General features: G+C 33.6%; 1 protein-coding gene across 1 annotated transcript in view; it reads right to left on the reverse strand.

The window, feature by feature from the left end:
- LOC118193837 (caveolin-1-like) overlaps positions 1-21651 on the reverse strand; it is a 47576-nt gene extending 25925 nt beyond the window's left edge. Inside the window, exons 1-2 of the mRNA XM_035364988.2 lie at positions 21495-21651; positions 8151-8531 (exon numbers count right to left, since the gene is read on the reverse strand). Coding sequence (XP_035220879.1) covers positions 8151-8513 — 363 coding nt within the window. The 5' untranslated portion in view covers positions 8514-8531; positions 21495-21651. The remainder of the gene's footprint in view (positions 1-8150; positions 8532-21494) is intronic.
- Positions 21652-24327: the final 2676 nt, after the last annotated feature.

The following is a 24327-nucleotide window of genomic DNA, read 5'->3' on the forward strand; positions in this document are numbered from 1 at the left end:
CATTCTAGTGGCCGTTCAAGTGCTGCATAACTCTCCTAAGAGAATTCTACGCAGACAGAAGAATACATTTCATATAGTTTATTGGAATATTGAAAACCAAAACAAAAGCATACCAGTCCGAAGAATGCATCCTTCACATAAGTTAAGCGAATTTCGTTATGAAAGAAATTTTAAATTCTAAAGGGCATGCCACCTGGGTGTAGAATGTTGATGCATACTGAAAAGCAAAAGTTAGCAGCCGAGGTGAATTAAATATTCATCTTTATTTCATTTGACATTTGCGGCCACAATTCACTTGGCACTCTAATCATGCCTATTCAAGAAAATTTACGTTTTTGATACTATTGCGATAGAAAGAAATGTAGCCGTTAAAAAACAAAAGCAGCCGTTAAGACGCCAGCGTCTAGCTACAAGCAAAAGCGCGCAGTTATCCAATATGGCAGCCTATTAAGAGAAAGTTTTGATTTAAGTTCCGAATTTGCTACATCATCAGCGTTATGCAAGTCATGTGATATGGACTGATATAGAAATGCAGCAGTCCAGAAAAAGGCATTACTACTTTTAAAATAGACAGGGTGGATTAAGTGACTATTGCTTTGATTTACATACTGTTTTTTATCTTACTTATATCTATTTCTTTGGTTTATTAGTAAGATTTTATTTAATAATAGTACTCAAATTTAATTTTTTGAGTAGATACGAACTGTAAATGAAGCTTCAAATTTGGGAGATTTGTCAGGTATTATCTTCTCAATGAGCGTAATAATAAAGACATTTCCACTGTACCCCTGTTTTCTAAACAGATGTCAGTGGGGATGATATCTACTCCCCCCTTCGTCCTCGGCTCAAAATCATGGCATTTCATCCTCTGATATCTCTTTATTAATAACTCCTATTGACAACATCTTTGCCGTTTCGCACTTAACTCAAAAAATCACTGAGACATTGAACATTGGTTTTCATAAATAATCTGTAACATAAAGATTTTATCAAATTTTATGCAACAAAACTCACAAACAATTTTGAATGTGTTCACATATTTGAGAGAGGAAGAGAATTTTGCACAATATTAAACCTTAAAATTTTGGCACAACAAAAGCTGTACAATATTTTTTCCTCTTCTGCTACCTTGTATCATAAAATGCCAAAAAAAAGGGGGGGCTCGCAACGAACTTACTCCTGTATAACGAATTTAAAATGCATGCTTCATGAAAGAAGAAACAGTACCAAATTATCTACAGGAAGGCTTGGTACAGACTTCGAATAGCAAAAATATGCATACTCCCCCCCCTCTCCATATAAAATTACATATCGTTCTGAATCGAAAACTTCTTTTGCGAGTAGAAACTGCAAATTTTTCCTTCCAGTACCATTAACACATTATACATACACTACATACATAGCATTATATGAAACGAAAATTTAACGAAGGGAGAAGAAACTGCTCATGAAAACAAATTATGGAAGCGATCATATTAATGCATTTGCCCAAAAGGGAAAATTTAAAATGTATAAGTTTCTAGAAAGATCCCATTAATAAAGGTTATAAGATAACCTCTGAATATTTTATTTTGGGCTTTTAAATCCTCGTTCATATCCATATTTTTTTAATATTCTCTTTTTTTCACTATTTTTTCATTTTATTTTAGTTTTCCTGACAGAAAAAAACATGTGTCAATAGTTAATGTAAATTATGTGGGTATAAAGAATATGGAGTACATATTAAAATTTCAGCTGACGTATTATTCCATACCTGTTCTTGTCCTTTTCAGGCTCATCAAACGGCCGAACGCTGAAAGGTAAAGTTCGGTGGGGAGTTCAAATTCCGGGGAACGCGCGGGCTGTATATGCGTTTGTGTAACGTGTATACGAGCCAGTTTCCCAGAGAAGGCGCTCCACGAAGGCATCCATTCTATTAATCACATAACCCTCATGTGCTTTGCCATAATCAAATAAACCAACCTTAATATATTTCCATCTTGCACGTTTCTTAACTCTTATTTTTTGTGACTTTTCACATCATTTATTGAAGAAAGTGTATATGTATGCAAATGTATATAAAAAGCAGCCAATGAAAACTTAACCGTAAGGAAAATGATAATTACTCGCATATTACACTACAACAGAGACATAGCGTGACATCACAAACGCAGCTAACTTACAGCAAACGCCGTTCAAGCAGCGTTTGCATACGAAATTTCAGAAGTGCTTATATAAAGGATGATACGGCAACTCTAGGCCAGTATATGAAGGAGGGAACATTTCCGTAACTCTTTCAATAACTCATACTTCTTTCATCAGGGTGTTTCCACCGTCAGGTACCATATTACCAGCTCTGGAGCAGCAAGTGATGCTCGAATAGATTAGCTGCATTTTCCCACCTTACTTATACGTGCAAAATTCTCAAAGATAATCAAGAATGAATTTATTCAATACACTTTTTTTTTTTTTTCATGCTGTAATTATTCTTAAATTCAAGACTTTTAGAACAAATTTAGGAAGCAGCTATAGAGAATAAAATTTGTTTGTTTAATATTTCAACATTGAATAAACTATCATTCATTATTAAACTTGTGGATTAACACTTTGAGGGTATTCCTTAAACACAACTCTAAGAATTTTACAGATAAAGGTACGGGACATCTAGTTTTTAAGTAATTAAAGTCTAATAAAATCTTACTAATGGGCAGTCTTATTCTACGGAGACTATACGAAAATTTTATTTTGACGGAACTACACATATTGGGAGGGTTATTTTCGTAATATTCTTTACTTAAAAAAACTTTATAACTGTAAAAAGATTTGTTGAAAATTCAGCTTTAAGCAAATTAAACCTGCCACCACGAAAATTATTTCAGTAAAGGCTAAGTAAAATGTGGTGAAATTGTTAAGCAGCAAATTCAGTGCGTCATGAATTAAATAATTATTTAATGAATTATTAAGGTAAAAATCAATAACCTATATGAAAAATGGAAGTATCAACACATGAATGAAATAGGAAGATGCGGAATTGATCCGGCTGGTAGTTAATATAAATGGCAGTGCATAATGGCAAATTAATATAATGACAGTACAGTGCTCTTTAATCAGTAATTCAAATACTGATTAAAAAGCGAATCGGCTTAAGAAACGAATGTGGGACTGATAAATGTGCATTATTACATTTCTGCTATTTTGCTCACCAGTTCTTGCTGCTGGATCTTCAGAAAGCGTAAAATGTTAATACTAGAAAACAGATGATACTAATATGAGAAAAACATAAGATATTAATATAGTATAAAAAAACGTAAGACATTTGTAAGGATTATGTTAATTTTATTAACAGTTAAATTTTAAGTTAAAGTTCCTTTCCTGTCAAATTCTCCACTTCAACTTACTACTCCCGGTCAGAACGTAGTTTTAGAATCATTCTGAATACATAATGAGGAATAGCGATATTTAACCGCGAAGTTCTACTTGCTGAGTTAGAGAGAATCAGAGTTTCTGATTTGCGCGCGTCTGCCTTTTGGCTACTCTCCCGCAAAGCTGTTATTATGCTCGGTCGTACTCAGGCCCTTGATAGCTTCGTAGTCAAATAGAGTTAAGGAGCCAACTCGGTTAGAATCTCGATAGCTTCGGCTGTATCTCTTTCGTTAATTAGTTAGTTCTTCATATCGTAAGTTCAAAGCCCGAGTGTTCGGCTTTATTGTAAAACTCCAAGTCGGAGTTCTGTTAACTTTTATCTGAATAATAAAGGGTTATTTTACCCTTTGTGCTTGTTGTTTCATCTACACGAACTCAAGCGATTATTCGCTTAACATTATGCGCGACTGAGAAATACACAGTGATAATCCCACACATTAATACGAGAAAACGTAAAATAACGCCGATGGTATTCCATATTTGTTTGACTGGCTATAGATTTGGTGAGCTAACTGGGTAGAAAAAGACAGCTTGACTGAAATATGATAAGAAGCAACAAGCGGTATACTGCCGTTTATTATTATGCTAAAGGAATGGGATTTTGCAGTGTCTTTAAGCAAAGTACCAACAAGTATAGTAAAAGAATTTGAACTTACAATTTCCTCACTCAAACTGCCAGAGGTAATAGCTGAAAGTTATCGATTTTCACGTTTAATAGCTTCCAAGGGAGGGTTATAATACGGTTTCCTACAGTATGTGGGGCTGGATTGTTTCTATTGCTTCTCTACCTACATATCAGGACGCAAATTCGAGTATTCCATTACTGAAGCCTGTGGCCTGGTAAACTCGCTTAATATTGATAGTTTTACCGTGGTTCACGTCCCGGCTAACGGACTGAATTGGAAGTTTTCGTAGTTTCTCCCATGCGTAATATGGATATTATGCAGTCCCCTTAAAATGTCTCCCACGAAGGCATCCCTTTCTTTCCCTTAGGCAGATAAATCCAAATAAACCAGTCCATTGAATCCTAAACAGAAATGTCGCAAGTCACTGAAGATTCCTTGGAAGCGATGTAGCCAAGAAATTCTTTCTTAAAACCACAGCAGATGTTGAATTCTTCAGAATTTATCAGCATCGAATTTTTTAACTAGTGTTCTCAGATCTGATTTACGCTAAAATAAAATTGCTATAATGCATGCTTTAAAAATAATTGCATTCCATTTCTTTTATCTTTAAGACATACTTCTCATTCATTGATTGAATCTGTCACTTCATTGAAGCAATAATTTGTGATTATGAAGTTAGTTCCAACTTTTTAAAACTTTCACCTGATGCATCAAAAGATCTGTAATGACTAAGAGGAAGGAAATAGTTTCCCATACAGTTCGTTTCACGAGAGAAAAGAAATCAACCATGCAGTTCGTGCTGTTCTGCTGAATATCATATTTTTATGTAAATTCATTTACATTTTTAATAGCATTATTACTAAAAGGCACTCTGTATAATACAGATCTTCAAGTAGTAATTTTAAAGAAATTGTTCTTTAAAACTTCGAAAGGAAAGTGAATTTTTTCTGTTTTTGTAGATAGTTGAGTTATTCACAGAAACAAAACCTAGGCTATTTAGAACATTGATCTGACTGACTTCGATATATGGAGAATTTTCTCTTTATTGATACATCCCTATTAACAATTAAAAGTTATATTATTTTAGGACTGTTGTCTTATAAAACGAAATATCTAGTAATAAAATTATACTGGATATTTATATCTAGTAATAAAATTATACTAGATATTTCGAAACTAGGAAATAAGGAGCTCATTCTGCTATGCTAAACTAAAAAACGAACAAGCCTTAAATAGAATTATTTTTCCTATAACTTCCAATTTACAAGAGTTTAAACTTCTCTTTAAAAAAAAAAAAAAAAAAAAAATGAGAAAGCTGTCTGCACTGTCTGCATTTTCTCAAATTAGTGAAGTCTTATTACGTCTAGAAATGTACGAGAGTGACCTATAAACTCGAAATTTCCCATCCTTTCGTTAAAAGACAGAAGTTAACCAGCAGGGCAAGTAATTATCAATCTACCAAACGAACGATTTTGCATCTTCCGTTCTCATTTTTCGAAAGGCTTATAAGTTATTTTCTCCCTCTTTTCCGCATGCCGCCGTGGTGTAATGGGAAGCATGCTCGACGCGCATTCGAGTAGTCTAGGGTACGAGTCCCGGCGAGAGCACTGCACATGTAGCCTGTCTCAAAAATAATAATAATAATGTTATAACTAACTAAAAGTTGTAGACAATAATTCGTCACAACCAGGATTTAGCGATTGAATCCCATAGTCTCCAGTCGCCGTTTAAAAGGGGGTGTATGTAAGGTATTTTCTTCCTTTTTTCCTCATGCCTTCGTGGTGTAATTGGAAGCATACTCGACAGGTCCAAGTTTCGAGTTCCAACGAGGGTACTGAACATTTTTCATATCCCCTACTAAAAAAAAAAAAAAAAAAAACTACAGGCATTAGGGTAACAAGAGCACAGTTAATGCACGAAAATCATTTTTCAAAATGGTACACTCTTCAGACCAGAAATCGTTTTTTTTCGTCTTCTGCTATTTTACCTGATGTACTAAACGAAATTCACTGTGGCATACGCTACAGAAGTTAAAAGGAATTTTATGTATATGTGCTACACTTCATATTTTATATGATAATATTAAATAAGCCATCATTTAAAACCACTTCTTAATGCCATCCTTGGAATGTTACAAAGAAACTGACATTACTAATCTCCATTTCTGCAATTAATTTTGTATTTACATTGACGATTGTTATAATGCTCACTAGTAATGACAATCGTTCTATTACAAACAGCTGTACAAATGATGAAAATTCTTTATAACACTGTCTTTTCTTTAATATATTTTCCAATGCTGTTTATTTAATTTTATTATTATTATTTTGCATGTCATATTTATTTAGAGAAATAGATTAAAATGATTAATGGGACTTTTTTTGGTAAAAGGAAACGCGTCTTAAAAACTCTGTTCTTAAAATAATCCCACACCTTTACTAGTTTAGTAAGTTCTCCAAATGTTCCTTTTTTCCCCACCCACTCCGTAACTCCTGTTTTTCTTTATACTAGTTTATGCTATTTATTACAGCAATAAAGATTAAAATGTCTCGATGGCAAACACGAAAAAAATTTTAAATGCCTTTCAAGTTAAATATTTATTATTTCAACAAAATTCATTTTATAGCCCTCTTTCTTTTTGCAGTGATGAGAGGATTAAAAAAACATAATTTCTTTTGAATAAGCATTGATAACAGCAATAAAAAATATTGATTTCCATATACTGCATAGAAATTAATATTAGTTACAGACTTGTCCTGCTGATTACAGACTGGTCTGTCGATTTTAAATGAAAGTTTTATCATAACCATTACATAGTTTAAGTTGTAATTTTTTTGGTAATATTTTAAGAGATAGCCTTACGCATTCCTCCTTTAGTCTGGTAAAAATTAATTAATGAAGTTTAAAATATATATAAAAAAAATTATAAAATTCTCATCAGTGCTGTGCTAAAAACATGCCCAAATTCTAAGGTTTAATGTAAACTCATAAATGTGAAGTTCTTATTAGTGGGAATAAACAGAACTCTAAATTCAAGGCAGCTAAATATATAGTTATCGGCCAGTCCATCTTTGAGATTTGTTTAGGTTTGTAAACAACATTATGAAGTAGTTCATTCGGTTTCGATCAGTTAATGATCTTGTTGAGCAAAAAATCTGGAAATAGCTTTTTATTTCATAAACTGAATGAGGTGTCGAACCTTAATGCTGGCACTAGTAATCAGTAGAAAGCACTACATGTTGGAGAAAGAGAATGAGTAGGATGGTAAACATCTTGTATCTTTCTTAAAATTTTTAAAAGCGTGTAGGTTATTGCTGTTATTTTCACTAAACAGTTATTTTATGTTTTGGATCTTTACTGTCACTTCTCGCTTTCATTTCCCTACCACAATGTAAATGAGGTAGATTAAGACAGTGTTTAAAGTAAGGTTGCGGAAGTTTAAGACACAGCGTGTTCTGCTGCTGTAGGCCACGTCACTAGGATAGTTAGTTCAGATAAGATTGTATTATTCGGCTTTACACTATAGCTGCCGGTATTTTAATTGTTACGCCGGTAAGAAGTTTTGAGCCAACTTCACGTTAATTTGAATTGTGTAGGCTTAGACTACTAGCTTACTTAATTTAAATTTAGTATTTCTTTAGGTTATCCCACCACAAGTGGCTGGTGGAGATAGTAAGCACGAGTCGTGCATTTATGTTCAATTCCTGATTTAATAGAAAGGTTTGTTTTAACCTTCTTAAGTTTTAGTCTGATACTAGCTTATGTTACCAAAACAAATCATTTCTTTCCTCCCCCCTTTTTTGTATCGTTATATTTTAAGTTGATAATGATTTCTGAAGTTGAAACAAATGAACTATTAACTGTTTCTTATTTCTTCATTCCAAGTTTTTTGTCCCGTAATGTTAACTGATACTTTAAACTCATAACCATTTTAACTCATAACTCATTTTAAACGAATAACCGCGTTTAAAATTATAGAAAAGTTACGTATTATAATTTGCTCTTAGTTGGACTTAAGCTCATTACAGAAATGACTGTATCATGATTTCAAGCTAACGAATTGCACTTTTTTTGAGTTCATAACAGATTTCTGAAGGAATAGTTATGAAATAAAAATCTTACATTGACATGATCATTCACGTTCTTGTCATCCCTATCCAGCAAATTTAGACCCGCTGTTAACTTTTCAGCCAAGGAAGATGTCCGCTTGTGAGGCTTTTCTTTCTTTTCCTTCTTTTTCTCTTTCTTAGCCTTCTTTTTGGCATCCTTACCCTCTTTCGACTCTGAATTTTTTCCATCGCCTTCTTCATCTTTCCCTTTTCCACTATCTTCTTTTTCATTTTCGGAAGAGCGAGTATCCATTTCTATGTTCACTTTGCTCTCGCCCTCTTTCAGTGTCACCTCATCCTCCAGTAACGGGACGCTAGACTCATTCAAGTTGATTTTCGAGCTTGATCTAGAGCTCTTATCCTTAGTACCTTCCATTACTTACGTCAGTTGAATCTGAAAAGTAAATAATATGTTACTGCATGTTTATGAATTACAGAGCAGTACAAATAAAAATTAGCTATCATCACATCCTTATAACATATCTGCGCTTTAAGTTGTACCTGAAAGTAAGCAAAACGTGAAGCTGCAACTTATTTCCGAATATTCATACAAATTTTGAGCAAAGATAGTTAAAAGTAAAAAAACTATAAGTTACAGAAATTATGTAACATTATACAGCCCATCAATGAACAAGTCATTATGGTTGCTTAATAATGGTAATTCGCCCAGCGCTCGGTTCCCGGCGAACAGGCTGGCTGCTTCCCCCCCCCCCTGCTCTGTGTAACATGAAGAGTTATCCCTTAGAAAGTCATCATCAAAAGCACTCTTCTTAAGGCAGATAGCAGTCGCGTGCTTTGGCGTAATTAATTAATCAACCATGTAACATTACACATCTTTACATTAACTGATGATATAACACAACACCAGGACCGGCGTTAGGCTTTTTGCCGCCCGGTGCAAACTGCCCCGAAGTTTAAAATTCTGCCGCCTGGTTTCTTCCTCAACTGTAAATTTTTTGCTACCCCTAAATTCTGCCGCCCGGTGCGACTACATGGTTTGCACCGGCTCTGGCAACGGCCCTGCACATTTTGTTACAATTAACAATAAAACAGAATGCTGAACTATGCAGCAATTAGAAACACACAGTTTGATGGGCAAATGTCATTTATTTGCATTATTTTAAGACTTCATTTCCCCACTACGAATTTTTTTTACTCATTAGATTTGAGAATGTGAGTAATCACATGGAACGCAACAGTATGCTTCCGTAGCGCATACATTTTGTGCTCTAGAAAGTAAAATTTGCACGATACAAGTTGTTGAATCATGCCAGGTTATTTTTTACCTACTTTAAAATGCTCTGCCATTTACAAAGTCGTAAAGCAAATATTCAATTTTTAATTTCAGTCAAACCAGGAAAAATGTGCATTACAAAAAAGTTGTACAGTATAACCTTTCTTTGCAGCAACTATCAACTAATCAATAACAAATGACCAAAGCGTTTTAGTACCTTGAAAAATTAATAAGACCCTCACAATTTAAAACTATATTTCACGCGAAAGGAAAAAAATTTAATCATCTGCATATTATTTCGAAACAATAGCAGTAAGTTGCAGTGCTGTCTTGGAATGTCCACCTCTGTCAATAAAGAGAGCTAATAAGAAAAGATCTAGAACTAGAATCAAGATCTAGATCTAGAATGATTGTATGAACACTACAATCATTCTCAAAATAGGAGAAATCCCTTGACCACGTAGCTGAGACAAATTCCCAAAATTTTAACTTTATAAAAACCCGAAAAAAATATCTAAACTTCAATATAATTTTTTTTTAATGTAATAAACTGTTTATTTCAGAATACTTAACAAGGCGCTTTCGCACAAGTCTGAAAGTAATATATGAAACAAAAAGTATAAATTTTTGTTTTTCAAAATCTCGATTATTTCGGGAAGTATTAGAAGACTACAGATTTGTAACTTTTCAAGTATCAATGGAGGTTCCCACTATTCATTAATCAGGGAATTGAAAAAGAGACTTGGCATAATTGTATTCAGCAATTATTTCACCCACTTCCTCTTCTAATGAGCTCTATTGTATCATGAGTGTTGCGTGACAGATCCTTCACTCCATTCTTCGTTTGAGACTGAGAAAATGGAGATTATAAACGGTCACTTACAGCTATTCCGCAAATTTTAGCTCGGCCCAGAAAATGTGAATCCAGTATTTTGGTCCTTTTCAAGCATTTCAAGTGGAATGAAAACCAAGCAAGAATGAATACCTGAACAGCATCTCCAAAAAAATAATTAAAAAAATTCCTAACGATAGAAAGAATGCAGAAATGTCTTCGCTAGAACTGCCATGAAGATAGTGACTTTGCTGTAAGTTACTTTTTTAGTTTGCTAACAAATAAAAGTGACTAATTAACTAAATTTCGAAATTCCTAACTAAGATGAAACATATAACTCGACGAACTTTCACAAAATATTTCATAATTTTAACATTCTGATATCTATAAGTAACTAAATTTCCCCTGAGAATATACACATCTAATATCAGTACCAAGTATAAATAAAGTATAAGTCAGTTGCTATATAATAAATGAAAACAGCTCATATAAATCGGTAGCAAGTATGGCTACACTTGATGATGATTTATATATAAAACTGTAAATGTACGTAAAAAAAAAAAAAAAAAAAAAAAAAAAAAAACTTTAATCAGTTTCTCTTCGGCAAGTGAAACCGAATTCAAAAGCCTATTACTCTGTCATACATTAACGAGACTATCTTACAAAAAGAGCAAAATATATAGAAGAACTTCAGATATATGAAATAAAAACGTGCTAAAAACTTCTGCAATTTCTGCCACATTATTAATTGTTTGTGTAGCAAATTATTGTATTAACTTTCGTTTGTACCTTTTCATACAATCCCATTTTAAGCGCAAATATTTTTCTTTTCGCCTTGTATCACAAAACATACAAACTGGAGGGAGTAGAATGCTGCGAAACAGGAAAATATGGATTTGAATATGGAAAACAAATATAATACCCACGTTCTTGAAATTATTTTGGCTTTTTGTTTTTACCTATAATTACTGCAAGTGAACAAATTCATGACGCACCTGAAAATACTTCTCATTAAAAACTGGCCACAATTTCATTCAACACTGTTTTATTACAAAAGTGGTTTACTCGAAAAAATTTTCCGAAAACCCGCAACTACAACACTTATCTGAACGTAGAAATACACTGCATATCACCATGCCCAAATCATGAGTATTTTTTCAAACAACTTACTTTAGATGACAAATTTTGATCTTCTGATATATTCCCATTAAATTTATTCCGTCTCAAGTTGCATTTATGGCCTACAAATAATCGTAGATTAAGCACGTGGGTAACAGGTGTCCCTCAGTAATATTTGTCACAAGTTTGCAACACAGTGTGTTGATTGTGTTGAACACAGTAGCATTTTTCAGTAGCTGAACGTTAATTCTTGGTGTTTTTTGTGGCGGCAGCAGCACAAAAATGATTTTCCTTATTCTAGATACACATCTGTCAGCCAATCGTCTAATTAATTGTGCAACACAAACGCACGCGCTTAACACAAGGTTAACAAGAGGAAAAGAACATTTTCAAAAAAGTATTAAGATTATAACATATTACTTTTAATTTATTGTTATGCAAGTTAACCACTTCAATGAAGATTTCTTTCCAAACATCGTTTCTGAACGTGTGCTTTCACCTTCATAACATATCCAAGTTTATTAACTGACTGATTTCACACAATGATGGAAAACGTAAAACGAAAAGTTAATGGTGTAGATATGCTGTAACCAGCAAATTCGCACAGCAAGAAGCATCTTTTTGGACATATCAAATGCTGCAAACATACGTTGCTTTATCAAATGGAAGAAAAACACATAAATACAGAAATTTAAATTAAACAAAGGATCGATCAACCTTATTTTGGCGAAGGTTTTGAATAAAACTTTCCCGGTTTCAAAAGCGATCAAACACAAGTCTTTCTTCTTCAGGATTTAAAATAAATAAATAAATAAATAAATAAAAATAAAAATTCCCCACTGCTTTTTAATTATAAATACACTTCTTTCTTTCGTGTCGATGACAAACAGCGCGTCTCCGCAAACATGATAGGTATCATCGACAGAAACGTACTGATCAGTTATGACTGATCAACATTTAAGCATTTGAAGTACTCATAAAAAGTGGACAAAACTAGGATTTTGTTTAAAAGAAAGTACGACACGGGACTAGAAAGGAACATCCTGTTTGAAGTGGGTTTCATGATCAGTCTATATATATATAGTACAATTCCATTTCTCAACTAGTACATCGTGAAGCAACCTGAGATTGCTGATATCGTAAAATTTTCGAATATAAATCAATATATTTTTTAATTATGTTTCTATTTGCATTCTGCAAAACAACTTTAAAATAGTGAAATTAATTGATTGATTTAAAATCAGTCCAAGTTACTGGTTTGCAAGATCAGGGATTCTGTCATCAATTAATAAAGATTGGAAGATACATTACAGAGCTATATGACTATACTTGGTACCTACCCCAACAAATGAAAATTTAAAGTGAATGTACGAGAAAGGTCAAAGCTAAAATTAAGAGGACCAAACAAGAGAAAGTTACTTGGAGCTAAATTCCGACTGTACGAAACAGCAGCCATACACCGCAGTATGATGCAGCAATGGCATTCGTTCCTCACCTCCGGAAATAGACTAGCAGCGCAAAAAACGTATCACATCCCACTGATCCTCTAACATACATTCCTATAGCATCATAACCATTTTCATATTACCCTGAACACGTCTTCATTGATCAAGGCGTTGCTCATCACCGAGTTAGCGCGAAATACGGCGGTACTGCTTCTGGCGATATTGGGTTTCCTTTTTCATAAAAAAAATTAAATAAATAAATCTGAAATCATACTTTCCTTACATTTAAGTTTGTAACTTTTTGAAACTACTGATGGCTATTTCTTGTAATCCATTGAAAGGCATTCCCTGGAAAATTGATAACCTTTATTGTATAGATTTAATAATAAGTATTTTAACTGCATAAATAAGCAAATGCGATACTATTTACTAGTTCACAAATGTACTCTACTTTTCCTGACTGTAGTAAAAAATCTTTTAAGGAATTCACGCAATATTTCTATCTTTTAAGAGAAATTAATTTCATCAATAAATTCTACATCCTTAAAATTATTATCTGGTATCCAACAATCTAACACACAGCAAAGCACCATTTCTGGCCTGAGGAATATAAAAATGGCTCTTTATTGCCAACTGTGACAGTCCTTTGAGGATAATGAGTGAATCATCGGAGGATATCTTTTCCCCCTTCCCCGACAAAGCAATTCCCCCTCCATCCCCCTCTGGAGAGAAAAGTGGTTTTGCCTTCGGAAAGGATAATACTCGCTTAGTTACGCTTTTTTCTTTTCCCACGCTACATGCGGGAGGATGACTTAAGAAAGAAAAGAAAAAAAAGGGCTTTGCTCTTCGCACATGGGAGTATTTTTCGAATGGCTTCCATTCAACAACTCCAGAAATTATTAATTCAGATGTCAAGTAATGCACAGTCAAAAGCTGATTAAATAGCGTAAGTGAGATTAAAAGAGAGGCGTGGTCAAGTAGGCACGACTTCTGAACGTGAAAAAGACTGTTTTCGCTTTTACTACACAGTTTCTTTCTGTCATCAAGCGTCTAAAGGACTATGTTTCGATTTAATGCAGTTTTGGGTTATTACTTACAATTTTTGTCGCAACACTTTGTAAAATATATATATATATATATCTTTCAAATAGTGTCTTTCAGACCTACGCATTCTGTGCTTTTCATATATGTTGTATGCTTTTGCTGCATGTTTCAACAATTTGCTGGAAATCCTTACTTTTCACCCGTTTGCAATTAATTTTCGGTGCAGCTTTGCGCAAGCAACATTCGCATCCGATTGTAAATGTAATAAGAAGTTTAACATAGTTCCATGTTAATTACGTATTCATCTTGAAGCAATAACTTTAATTATCTACATAGAAAATAATTCTAATTTAATTTAATATTACTTAATTTATTAAGAATTTAATGCAGGACGACCCTGTTTAATAGCAATAATCCTAATAACAGCTCTCTTTTGGACACACCAGCTACTTGTAAATGTCACTGAAACTGCACTCTTTTCTACCCAGTATTATTAATTTAGTAGGCAGTATTGTTCTACGTTATACATGATTACATATATATACATTATTATTCTGTATTATATATACATGTTGTCATTCTGAAACTAGATTATTCACAAACTACAAGTTCTTATGTTAAGTACAAGTTGTTAAAGCAATACAAGAGAATTAGATAAATACAAGGTAAATCTTTTAATTCACAGCGAAGTCACGAATATGTTTCAAATTAACAATAAAAACTTCGAGAAAATTAATTTAAACATGGCAGTCTAATCTATTCTGTGTTTAGTGGCAATTCTCTATAACTGATGTGGAGTGTACTTCTTCCAAAAGAGAAACACCCAAAAAATTCACAGCACGTAATTCTCACTTCCAAATATTTAAAAATGCAATTTAGCTTGGTCTTATTTTAAATTCGATGAAAGCTACCAATACTGCAGTGCATTAAATACATTTCATGAGTAGATTCATAAGTCTGATAATTTCGTAGTATATGTTACGTTAAAGAAACAAATCATACAGCTTTTCTTTCTTATCCCAAGAAAAAGCATTTGTAAGTGGAACTGTAAAAGTAAGTTCATCGCAGTATACAGCGTCTGTATAGGAGCCGTAAATCATTGCATATTGTGAAGGACATGATATAAAAGTTCCTTTTCCAAAGCAGGCAGAAGGCTCCATATTCTTAAAAAAGCACATTCCCATTTTAACTTTCAAATGCAATGTATATATCTTGCCTGAGTGCAAATAACTATCTATTCAAGGTTTTTTTTTCTTTTTTTTTTCTTTTTTTTTGTGTGTGTGTGTGTGTGTGAAATTTCTAAATTCTCTCTTTTGAATACTGAGAAACTTTTCCATTTCCAGCCTGCTGACAAAGATTCCCAAACTGGATTTTTTAAACAAAGCCATGTTTTAATACCGTGTTTTTGACAGCGATCATAAATTATGTCCTTATTTTGAAATAAAACTTCTGAGAATCAACAGTTTGAAATAAAACTGATATAGATTAATTTTCTTGTAAATGCGTAATGATTACAATTATACCATAAATTCTGCATGCAATCCGAGTTTCCGGATTTTAATACTATGCGTGTGTGTGTGATTATGGTAAAACCTCGAGGGCTATCTGCCTAAGGGGAGGGATGCCTTCGTGGAGGACTTTCTAAGGGAAACTGGCTTGTATACACGTTACACATGGGAAAAACCGCGAAAAACACCCATGCAGCCAACCCGTTCGCGGGATTCGAACCTCGGACCGAACTACCAGTGTTCAGAGACTTGGCTCGACCGCTGTTGGGCCCGGATTTTAATAATAAGTCTGCTTACTGCGAATTGAATAACTAAGGTACCAAACGTGTTGTATAAATAAGAAAATGAATTATTTAACAGCTATCATTTGAAAACTATGTTTCCTTACAAACGTAAGTAAATTCATCAAATAAAAAATTGAGAAAGATAACTTAAAAATTTTCCAGAAAGCATTTTGGGCGCATGAGATCTAAGTTTCACCCTGCTTTGGATGTATATATTGTATGTATTAATGCTATGCTTGAGTATATTTATGTTTAGAGATAATTGTGCTGATTGAATTCGTTTTGTGTTGTAAGTGCGCCCGCCTAGTATAAGCTCTATCTAAAAGTGTGATTTCAACTCTTGAAACTATCTAATGTTTGAATTAATGAACGCTGTTCAAACTAATGTTTGAATTCTTGTTTATGACGTGCGAACAATTAGAGATAGTAAAAGAGAACACGAGAATATTTTTATTAAGTCTCCCTTTTTAAAACCTTTCGCTTGACTGCAAATGCAACACCTTGGTTTCGTGCCTCTTCCGTTTGTAATCTCCATCTTCTTTCACACTCCGCGCTGAATGAAATTTCCCTTGAGGCATCTGGGACGATCGCATCGAAAGCAGCACCGATTGGCTCACATAATATCAACCTTTTGCGAAAGGATGGTGGTTTGAAACTACTATCTTTCGCTGACAGAGTGGATGCAGACAGTATTGTGAAAATGTGGAACCCCGTTGTTTACTTCCACGGGATTTCAACCCTGCCTTAATTAGTGTTGGCTGATGGGAAACCGCGATTTGGAACTAAACCGCTTCCGCTTTCAGCTATATTATTGACATAAGTTAGAGCTGTTATCAAAAGACTTTCACAAAGCTTTTTCAGCTTTCTTCAAGAATACGAAGCTATGAAATGCATAATTTGATTTTTCAAGCGCAGATTAAGGTACCATTCCTTAGGTACAGTAGTGCTGGCTGATGATACCTGCTAAATGGATCATTATTGAAGCACAGATCAGCATTGTATTAATTTGCAGTTCTTCTATCTTTCTTTATTAATTCCTTCTCTTTAATAAAGCAAATTATTTTCACAAGGGCCACTATGGTTTCCGCAGTTCTTGTTTTACATCTTAAATGAAGCCTAGAAATAATACCTCAAACAAGATGGGGAAAAAAAAGTCTCACTTCATATGTACCTTAAAAGATTTTAGATTAGAAATTTGAAAGATTGACGCCTATCGTTTCTAAGATTTACTTCTCGATATTAAATGTTATGTCAGCGATTATAATTCCAGAAAAAAAAATTTAGAAAAAAATGAGCAGTAACTCTTGAAGATTATAAATACATTACAGTTTTTTTTTCCCCAATATGTATCATTTAAATATTCATAGTCACGAAGTTTTGTATATGTAACTTTTATTTCACAGAATGAGAGCAAAATTTTGGCCTAATACATGATAAGCGATGATTCATTTTGATTTTCAGGAGTTACGCATATTGCATAATTTACTACTTATTATGCTTGGCATGTGAAGTAAGGCAACCAAAACATTAAAATTATAGTCACAAGTAATGATATTTGGGAGCTGGTGCAACAAGTCAAGAGCTGAGAAAAGATTCTTCCCTCAGCATGACAGGTCTTCAATAATATAATAGTTAAATGAGTTTGCTATGGTTCAGTAGGTTGTAAATAGCAATTTAAATTAATATGAGCTACTCTCCTATGTTGAGGGTTCGAAGCTTACCCAACAGATTCTTAATCTATTCTGTTCGAAAGCTCTTTCCCCACTTAAAGCTAACAGTATCTTAGGAAATCAGAAACACTCCTGTAAATCTTAATATGGTCTAGTAGATTCTATTTATAAAACTTAGATTACATATATATTTCAAAAATGATGTGAAGACACGTAAAATAATGAGAAATAAATACCTGTCACGGGTAGAGATTGCTAAGGAGGTACTTTATCATTACAAATATGATTTACACAATTTTGATCGCACTATTACATATTTATAAAAATACGCGTTCCTTTAAATTAATGCAAATTATTTAAAATAAACATGCTATGAAAAAAATAAAAGATAAATTGTACTAAATTTTAAGATATAGAAGTTATTTTTAAAATATGAAACTTACAAAATAACACAGAATGGCAAAAAGATTTAGTGATGAGAAAAAGCATAAAAATAGCAACAAAAAACTGCAAAAGCCACAGAGTCAGTTTCTTTCGATATTCCACTAAGAGTCTTCCTTGATTTGGAACTAATTTAAATGTTATTTTAGATAAGTTTATGATTTGAATTAATTTAATTAATTCATTTTAATTGATTCGAAACATATCTTTGCCGTCTTACTATATTTCTTTTAATGCATTTTGCATGTAAAATGATGAGTTAGAGAAAATGATATAGTGATTTCAACTTTCCAATTAAGTTTTCCATTTAAAGGAACAAAATTTCTTATTCTGTAGCTCTATTAAATAACCTTTTCGTGAATGCTGACATCTTCAACACAAAACAGAATAACAATGAAAAGTTATTTGCACCTCATTCTTTTAGTTGTGTAAATTTTCTCTAATCATATGGTGAGACCAGTACACTGGAGTTAAGAGTGTCTTTGAACTGATTGCATGTAACAATGATACCAGAAATAATAATATACATATACAAACGACATACAGATTTAAAAGCATAAAACATGAACTGCATGAGCATATGTAAAAAGATTTCACATCCTTTCTTTATCAAAACAGGAAATGTTCCCTTGATTCAAAATTAAATATTGAATAATCATCTAAAATAAACATGCAACTGCAGATGATTGTGACTCAAAGAAGATTTAAGAGCTGGTAATCTCTTCTCATTGAAGAAGCCAAAGAAAGGCCAGAAAATGGCTCATAGCGGAAAAATGTTTTTTTATTCACTTTCTCAACATTACTTCCATTCTTTAATACGTTTAAGTCTTAAGACCTTAAATGCGCCTATTATTATTCTCAGAGAAGTTCGAGAATAATCGGTATGGAAAAAAGCAGTTCCTCGTGAGTGTGGTTTTGAAACTTCACCAATAAAGGGAACCCATAACTCTCTCTATATATATTGGACTTTTATCATCCTCAGGAAAGTAAATGTTGAAAAAGTATTCATAATATATCAATGTGTGCATTTCCTTTATGAGGGAAATGGAAATAAAATCATTATTCCTTTAAAATTTAGCTCATTAAAATTGATTTAGTTAATAATATTCTAGGAAGCTAAAGAAATAAAAATATTAGTATTAAATCAATTATTTTAGATGTTTAGTTTTGCAGTCTACGGCATTAAAAAATTCATTTTAGGTTTGAATTTGATTTGCAGAACCCTTCCCTCCGCCCAGTCGAGGGGCTGCATAGAAACTCGGGATTCCGGGAAACACAGTTTGAGGACCGCTGGTTAAGCGCATGCGAATTCCTCATTTTCAAACGTATGAAAATGCAGGTCTAGAATTTTAGCAATTTTTGGTACTTGGAAAAATGAATCTCTGTCTACTGTTCATAGCGTGAAGTTTACTTTTAAAATTGTTTTCATTCATCTCTTCTTAGGAAATAATACAAAAAACTCCTTTCAAAGTTTGGGAGACTTGTTCAGAAAAAAACATACCTCAACTCTATGACTGTGCAGTGAAAAACTATGTCAAAAAGTTATAAAAAATAGAATATAAGTATTTATAAATATTGTAATATGTTCAGCAACATGGGATCACCAGCAGTGAAAAGCTTTGATGGAAATTTGCAATTATATTTTTATTATTGTGCTCCCCCCCCCCATCCTTCGCTCAGGCACACTAAGCGTCCTCTCCTCTTGCATTCTTCTGGTCAACTTCCCAAGACCCGTGGGGGTTGGGAAGAGGAGGAGGCCTGTTCGCCCCTCGAACATTGACCTCAGTGGGTCAGGTTCTTCGGGTAGACGCTACAATATAACAAAACGCGAACTATAGAATTCAGAAACTCAAAAGCTTGTTGAGACTTGCCCAACTTTCCAAGCTTGTTGACGCTTGCCCGAAAATGAGCAAATAACTTTAAGTCATTCTTGAAATGCAGAATTTGAAATTCTGGCATCATATTTAAGCGTAGTCTTCAAATTTAATGAAGTATGGAAGAAACTCTGTTTTGTAGTTTTGGATGCAACATATTTAAGCAAAAAAACAGCATTCAATGATCCTTAAAATGTATAAAATATTTCGATTCGTTTTACTTCATTATTATTGTTTATCCATTATACCACTCAATTGTTTTTCTGAAACTCATATATACAAAGTGAATTTCAAAAACAGATTTTTGTGTGTGCTGGGATGTCAGTCCACTTCCTCCAAGAGTTCACAGTCGGTTAAGTATCTATCAAAGGAAACGCGTTCTTTCGAACTGAGAGCATAATAGCGTGTTACGCAGAGTACTATTAGGGGTTACACATCAGTGCATTTGCGTCGGCAGTTCCCCAAAAACAAACGTAGATTCATGCATGACGCCTGTTTGGTAACCCTAGCTAACACTAGAAATCGCCAATGATCTCTCTATTCACACTCAGTGCAACAGAGAGAATTTTGAATGCACTTAGTCAGTATAGCTATATATCTAAAATCATTCTGAAAACATAAGTATTGAAGTTATGCATGAAATTATTGAAGCGCCGCTTTAAAGAGTTTTCGGATAACAATAAAATATGTTATTTTCCCACTCATAGGATTGATAGTAGGCATAGAGAAATGACATGAAGAGATGTCGTACATTCCAGTTCGATCCTACTCAGAGTGAGAACAAACAACTCAATTGACTAATGTCAGCGATATTTGGTCCTTTTTATTAACATAACATTCACATTTTTAATTTTTTCCCCCAGTTTTAAGTTCTACAAGGAAATAATTTTCAACAGCAACAGCAGCAGTATTTTTATAAATGAAATGGCTAACTTTTAATCCTTTTTGTGATATTTGCTAAGTAATTCGGCTTTTAAACATTCTGACATGGAAATTTTTGCAATAGTCTGGCTAAAGACAATGTAGTTTTGAGTTCAATAACTGAGCACTCTTCATCAGTATACGCCCAGGCCTGTTGAGGCTGATATTATCTGCATTCAGATAGTAGACTAATGATGAATAATATCTTTTAGTCATCAGTTTTATTCTTTATATTTAGATGGAACTAAGCAAGTTGTTTCTTAATGGAGAATAACATGATAAATTTTATATGAGAAACACAATTTCCTGATATGCAGCGCTCTTCAGACGACATCGAAACATGCGGATATTTGCACGCCCTGCATTTCAACTTCAAAAATCTAGGTAAGCATGTAAGTATTTTGGACCACTTAAACTCACAGTTTAAAATTTTCTTTTCATGCTGACAGTCTCATCTCTCATTATTTCACTGCAAATTTATAACTGAATCACACGCACTTCTTATGTTGAGCAATAAACAGCACCTGAAAATATCTCTTTCTAGAATGCCTCTTTTTAAAATGAAATAGAATAAAAATAGTGAGCTTCCATATTGTTTTCAACAACCTATTCTCACGCCATACCATATTTCCTTTCTAACTGTGCTAATATTACATTTCACACATTTTACTTTATAATTATTTGTAACGATCATTTTATTCTGAAGAATAAAACAGAATGAGAGAAAGATCTACTATAGCAAAAGAAAGTAGAAAATAGATACGTGACTACATGTTTATATCCTAACGACTTTTTGTTGTTAGTGGCTTTTAACGAGTATAAAGACATAAAATTCTCTATGACTGAACTCCTTCAAAACATTCAATAAAATTTTAGTTTTAAGAATAAAATAATTTCATTTTGATTCGGAAACGGACAGAAACCCGCAGTCTGCCAAACAGCGAACTGATTGTGAGAGAAAAATGGATGGAGAAAACAAACTCACCTCTTACGCGCTGGGGAAAGATAGATGCTGTTTTCAAGGAGAGCTGTTCAAATCCTCGTATCTACTGGACCGAACTCTTGAGCAGGGCCAGCTTCAAATGACTCTAGTAAACGCCGGTTGGCCCTAACAGCTAGCCAATCAGATGGCTCTCAATTTCTCCCTCCTCGACCGTGAGGATAATCCACCCTATCTTTCCCTCACACGCTTCCCCCATTCTTTTAGGACTTCGGCCTCTGGGTCTTATTCAAAATGCACAAAAAAGACACCAAACTTGCACTTAAGAAATTTTTGAAAACAAAATATTGAACACATTAATATCGGTTCGAATATCAATTTATATTCTCAGTGAAATATGAGTTTTTCGAATTAAAATAATTGCTTAATACAATCTAACTTTAGAGCAAGTAATAATATGCGTAGTATTATTCATATTAACGGGAATTTAATGTAAGGAACAAATCAAGGATGTCAACAGAACAAAAATAGTGTGTCGGGAATACTGTTTCTGAAATTGCTGTTTCAACATCAAGTAACTTTAATTAGGGTTTTAAAAACACTTTAAAGAAATGAAAAATGTTTCCGAGTTTCTCCAGTTAAGCATTCATAACTGCGTAATACAACTTATATTTCTTTAAATAAATTTGCTTTTGTTTTTCTTTAAATGCATTTGCTCTTGTTTTTCTTTAAATGCATTTGCTTTTGTTTTTCTTTAAATAAATTTTCTTTTGTTTTTCTTTAAATAAATTTTCTTTTGTTTTTCTTTAAATACATTTGCTTTTTTTTGCGTAATTGGGAAACATTTAAGGTTTAAAAGAAAATACAAATTTGTTTGACAGTAAATGTGTATGAAGGTGGACAACTGACGTCCCATTAGTCTTTCCAAGACATCAGTAACTGTTATAAATTTTCGTGTCAACATATTTACAATTTTACCTACCCCCACCACCACTTTTTTCTTGTTTTCTTGTTTCTAATAATTTAATATCGGTGCATACTTTTTCTTCCACGAAGTCCTTTGTATGCCCATAATATTGTCCAAAATATGGAGTCGCAAATTACCTTGAACAGGTTTGGGTAATCACACTGAATTATTGAAATGTTGGCAGTCACACATATGGATTTCAGTAATTTTTCAGTAATTTATTGGGGGAAATTGCATGTACTAGCATCGTGCATGTTTACTTTGATGTTTAAAATCGGTTCAAGTATTTTTTAGTATTTAACAGTGAAATCACACCCCCGCGTTAGTAATTCCCTTAAACATAACTCGTTTTGCTAAGTTTGATAGCTTTCCAGCTAATTGCTACTTATGAAACTTTCGCAGATTTATTAATCAAGTCAGAATCTGTCGTTCGAAACTTCTTTCATGCAAATGTTTAGGCACATTTATTGTAGACAAAGGATATTTTAAATATACGTTAGTTTGAATTTAAAGGCAAGGTTCTAAAATTTATTATTAACTGTTACTCAAAATAAGGTGAGGCGAAAAGGAATAATCAGCTCAGAAACAAAAAAGTCAGAAGGATGAATTCTGTTTGAACAGTATGTTATGTTACAAAAATTAGTATTATGTTCTTGAACTTGTAAGACATATCCTTAGTATAATAATTTTTATGTTAATGAGTTTTAGTGTTAATCTGTATTAACAATAAGGATCTTCTCCGTAAATCACACCTTACAAATCGTAATGAAAATTATTTTGATTAAGAAAACATCTAACGACAGTTTTTTAAAGCCCTTTATTTTTATTTCTTTGGCCATTTTTATCGTGAATACAGAATATACGAGGGCTATCCAGAAAGTAGATTACGTTTTGGGATAAAAAAATAAACAAAGTATAGGAAACAAATTTTATTATATACAGATGAAAGCCACACTCAAATACTACTTTTCTACATAGTCACCATACAAATTAAGGCATTTATCGTAGCGATGTACGAGCTTGGAAATTCCTTCGTCGAAAAATTCGGCCGCCTGCGCCTTCAACCACTTCGTTACCTCTTCTTGCCTTCCATCTTGCACAAAACTTGTGGTAACCAAGCTTTTCGCTGATGATTTCGTGCAACAAACTTCGCGAAATTTGTGGAAAACTCAAAGAAAGTCCCGTTATTGTGAAATTTCGATTTTCACGGACTTTAGCATCGACTTTTTCGAGAAGTTCGGCGGTCACTATGCTGGGTCTCCCACTTCGATCTTCGTCGTGAACATTGGTTCGGCCATTTTGAAATCTTATGACCCACTGACGCACTCCACCTTCAGTGATAATGTTGTCCCCATACACTTCACGAAGCTGCCGATAGATTTCTATCGGTTTACAGTTTTTTGCAGTCAGAAACCTTATTACTGAGCGCACCTCGCAGCTCGCGGGATTTTCAATTAACGCAGACATTTCAAACCGTCACAGTATCTGAACGAAGCACAGCACGAACCTCTCACTAGCACGGCTAGATGCAGACTGAGCTGCGCAACGCTCTGACCCCAAGATGGCCGCGCTAGCCCCGCCCCTAGCGGACGCAGACGGAAACGTAATCTACTTCCTGGATGGCCCTCGTATTTAAAAATTATTTTCGGTCTGTTAAAATGTTCTAAGGTCGATTACAGTATTTACTCATTGGCTTACGGTTTTAAAAGTAGTTAATGTGATCGATAGCGTTTCCGACGTTTTAGCCTACCATTAGCTGAGTGGATGAAGCCGCTGAATACTGGTAATTTACCCTGATTTCCAGCTCCCGTTAAATGCGGTTTGGCTGCATAGAAGTTTCCATATTTTTCCACGCGTGTGATAGGAATACGAGCTAATTTCCATTAGAGAGCCTTTCATAAAAGCATTCCT

This window comes from Stegodyphus dumicola, chromosome X1, assembly GCF_044657685.1.
Source record: "Stegodyphus dumicola isolate Sdum_Otavi_A_Nest chromosome X1, ASM4465768v1".
In the NCBI taxonomy this organism is placed as follows: Eukaryota; Metazoa; Arthropoda; class Arachnida; order Araneae; family Eresidae; genus Stegodyphus; species Stegodyphus dumicola.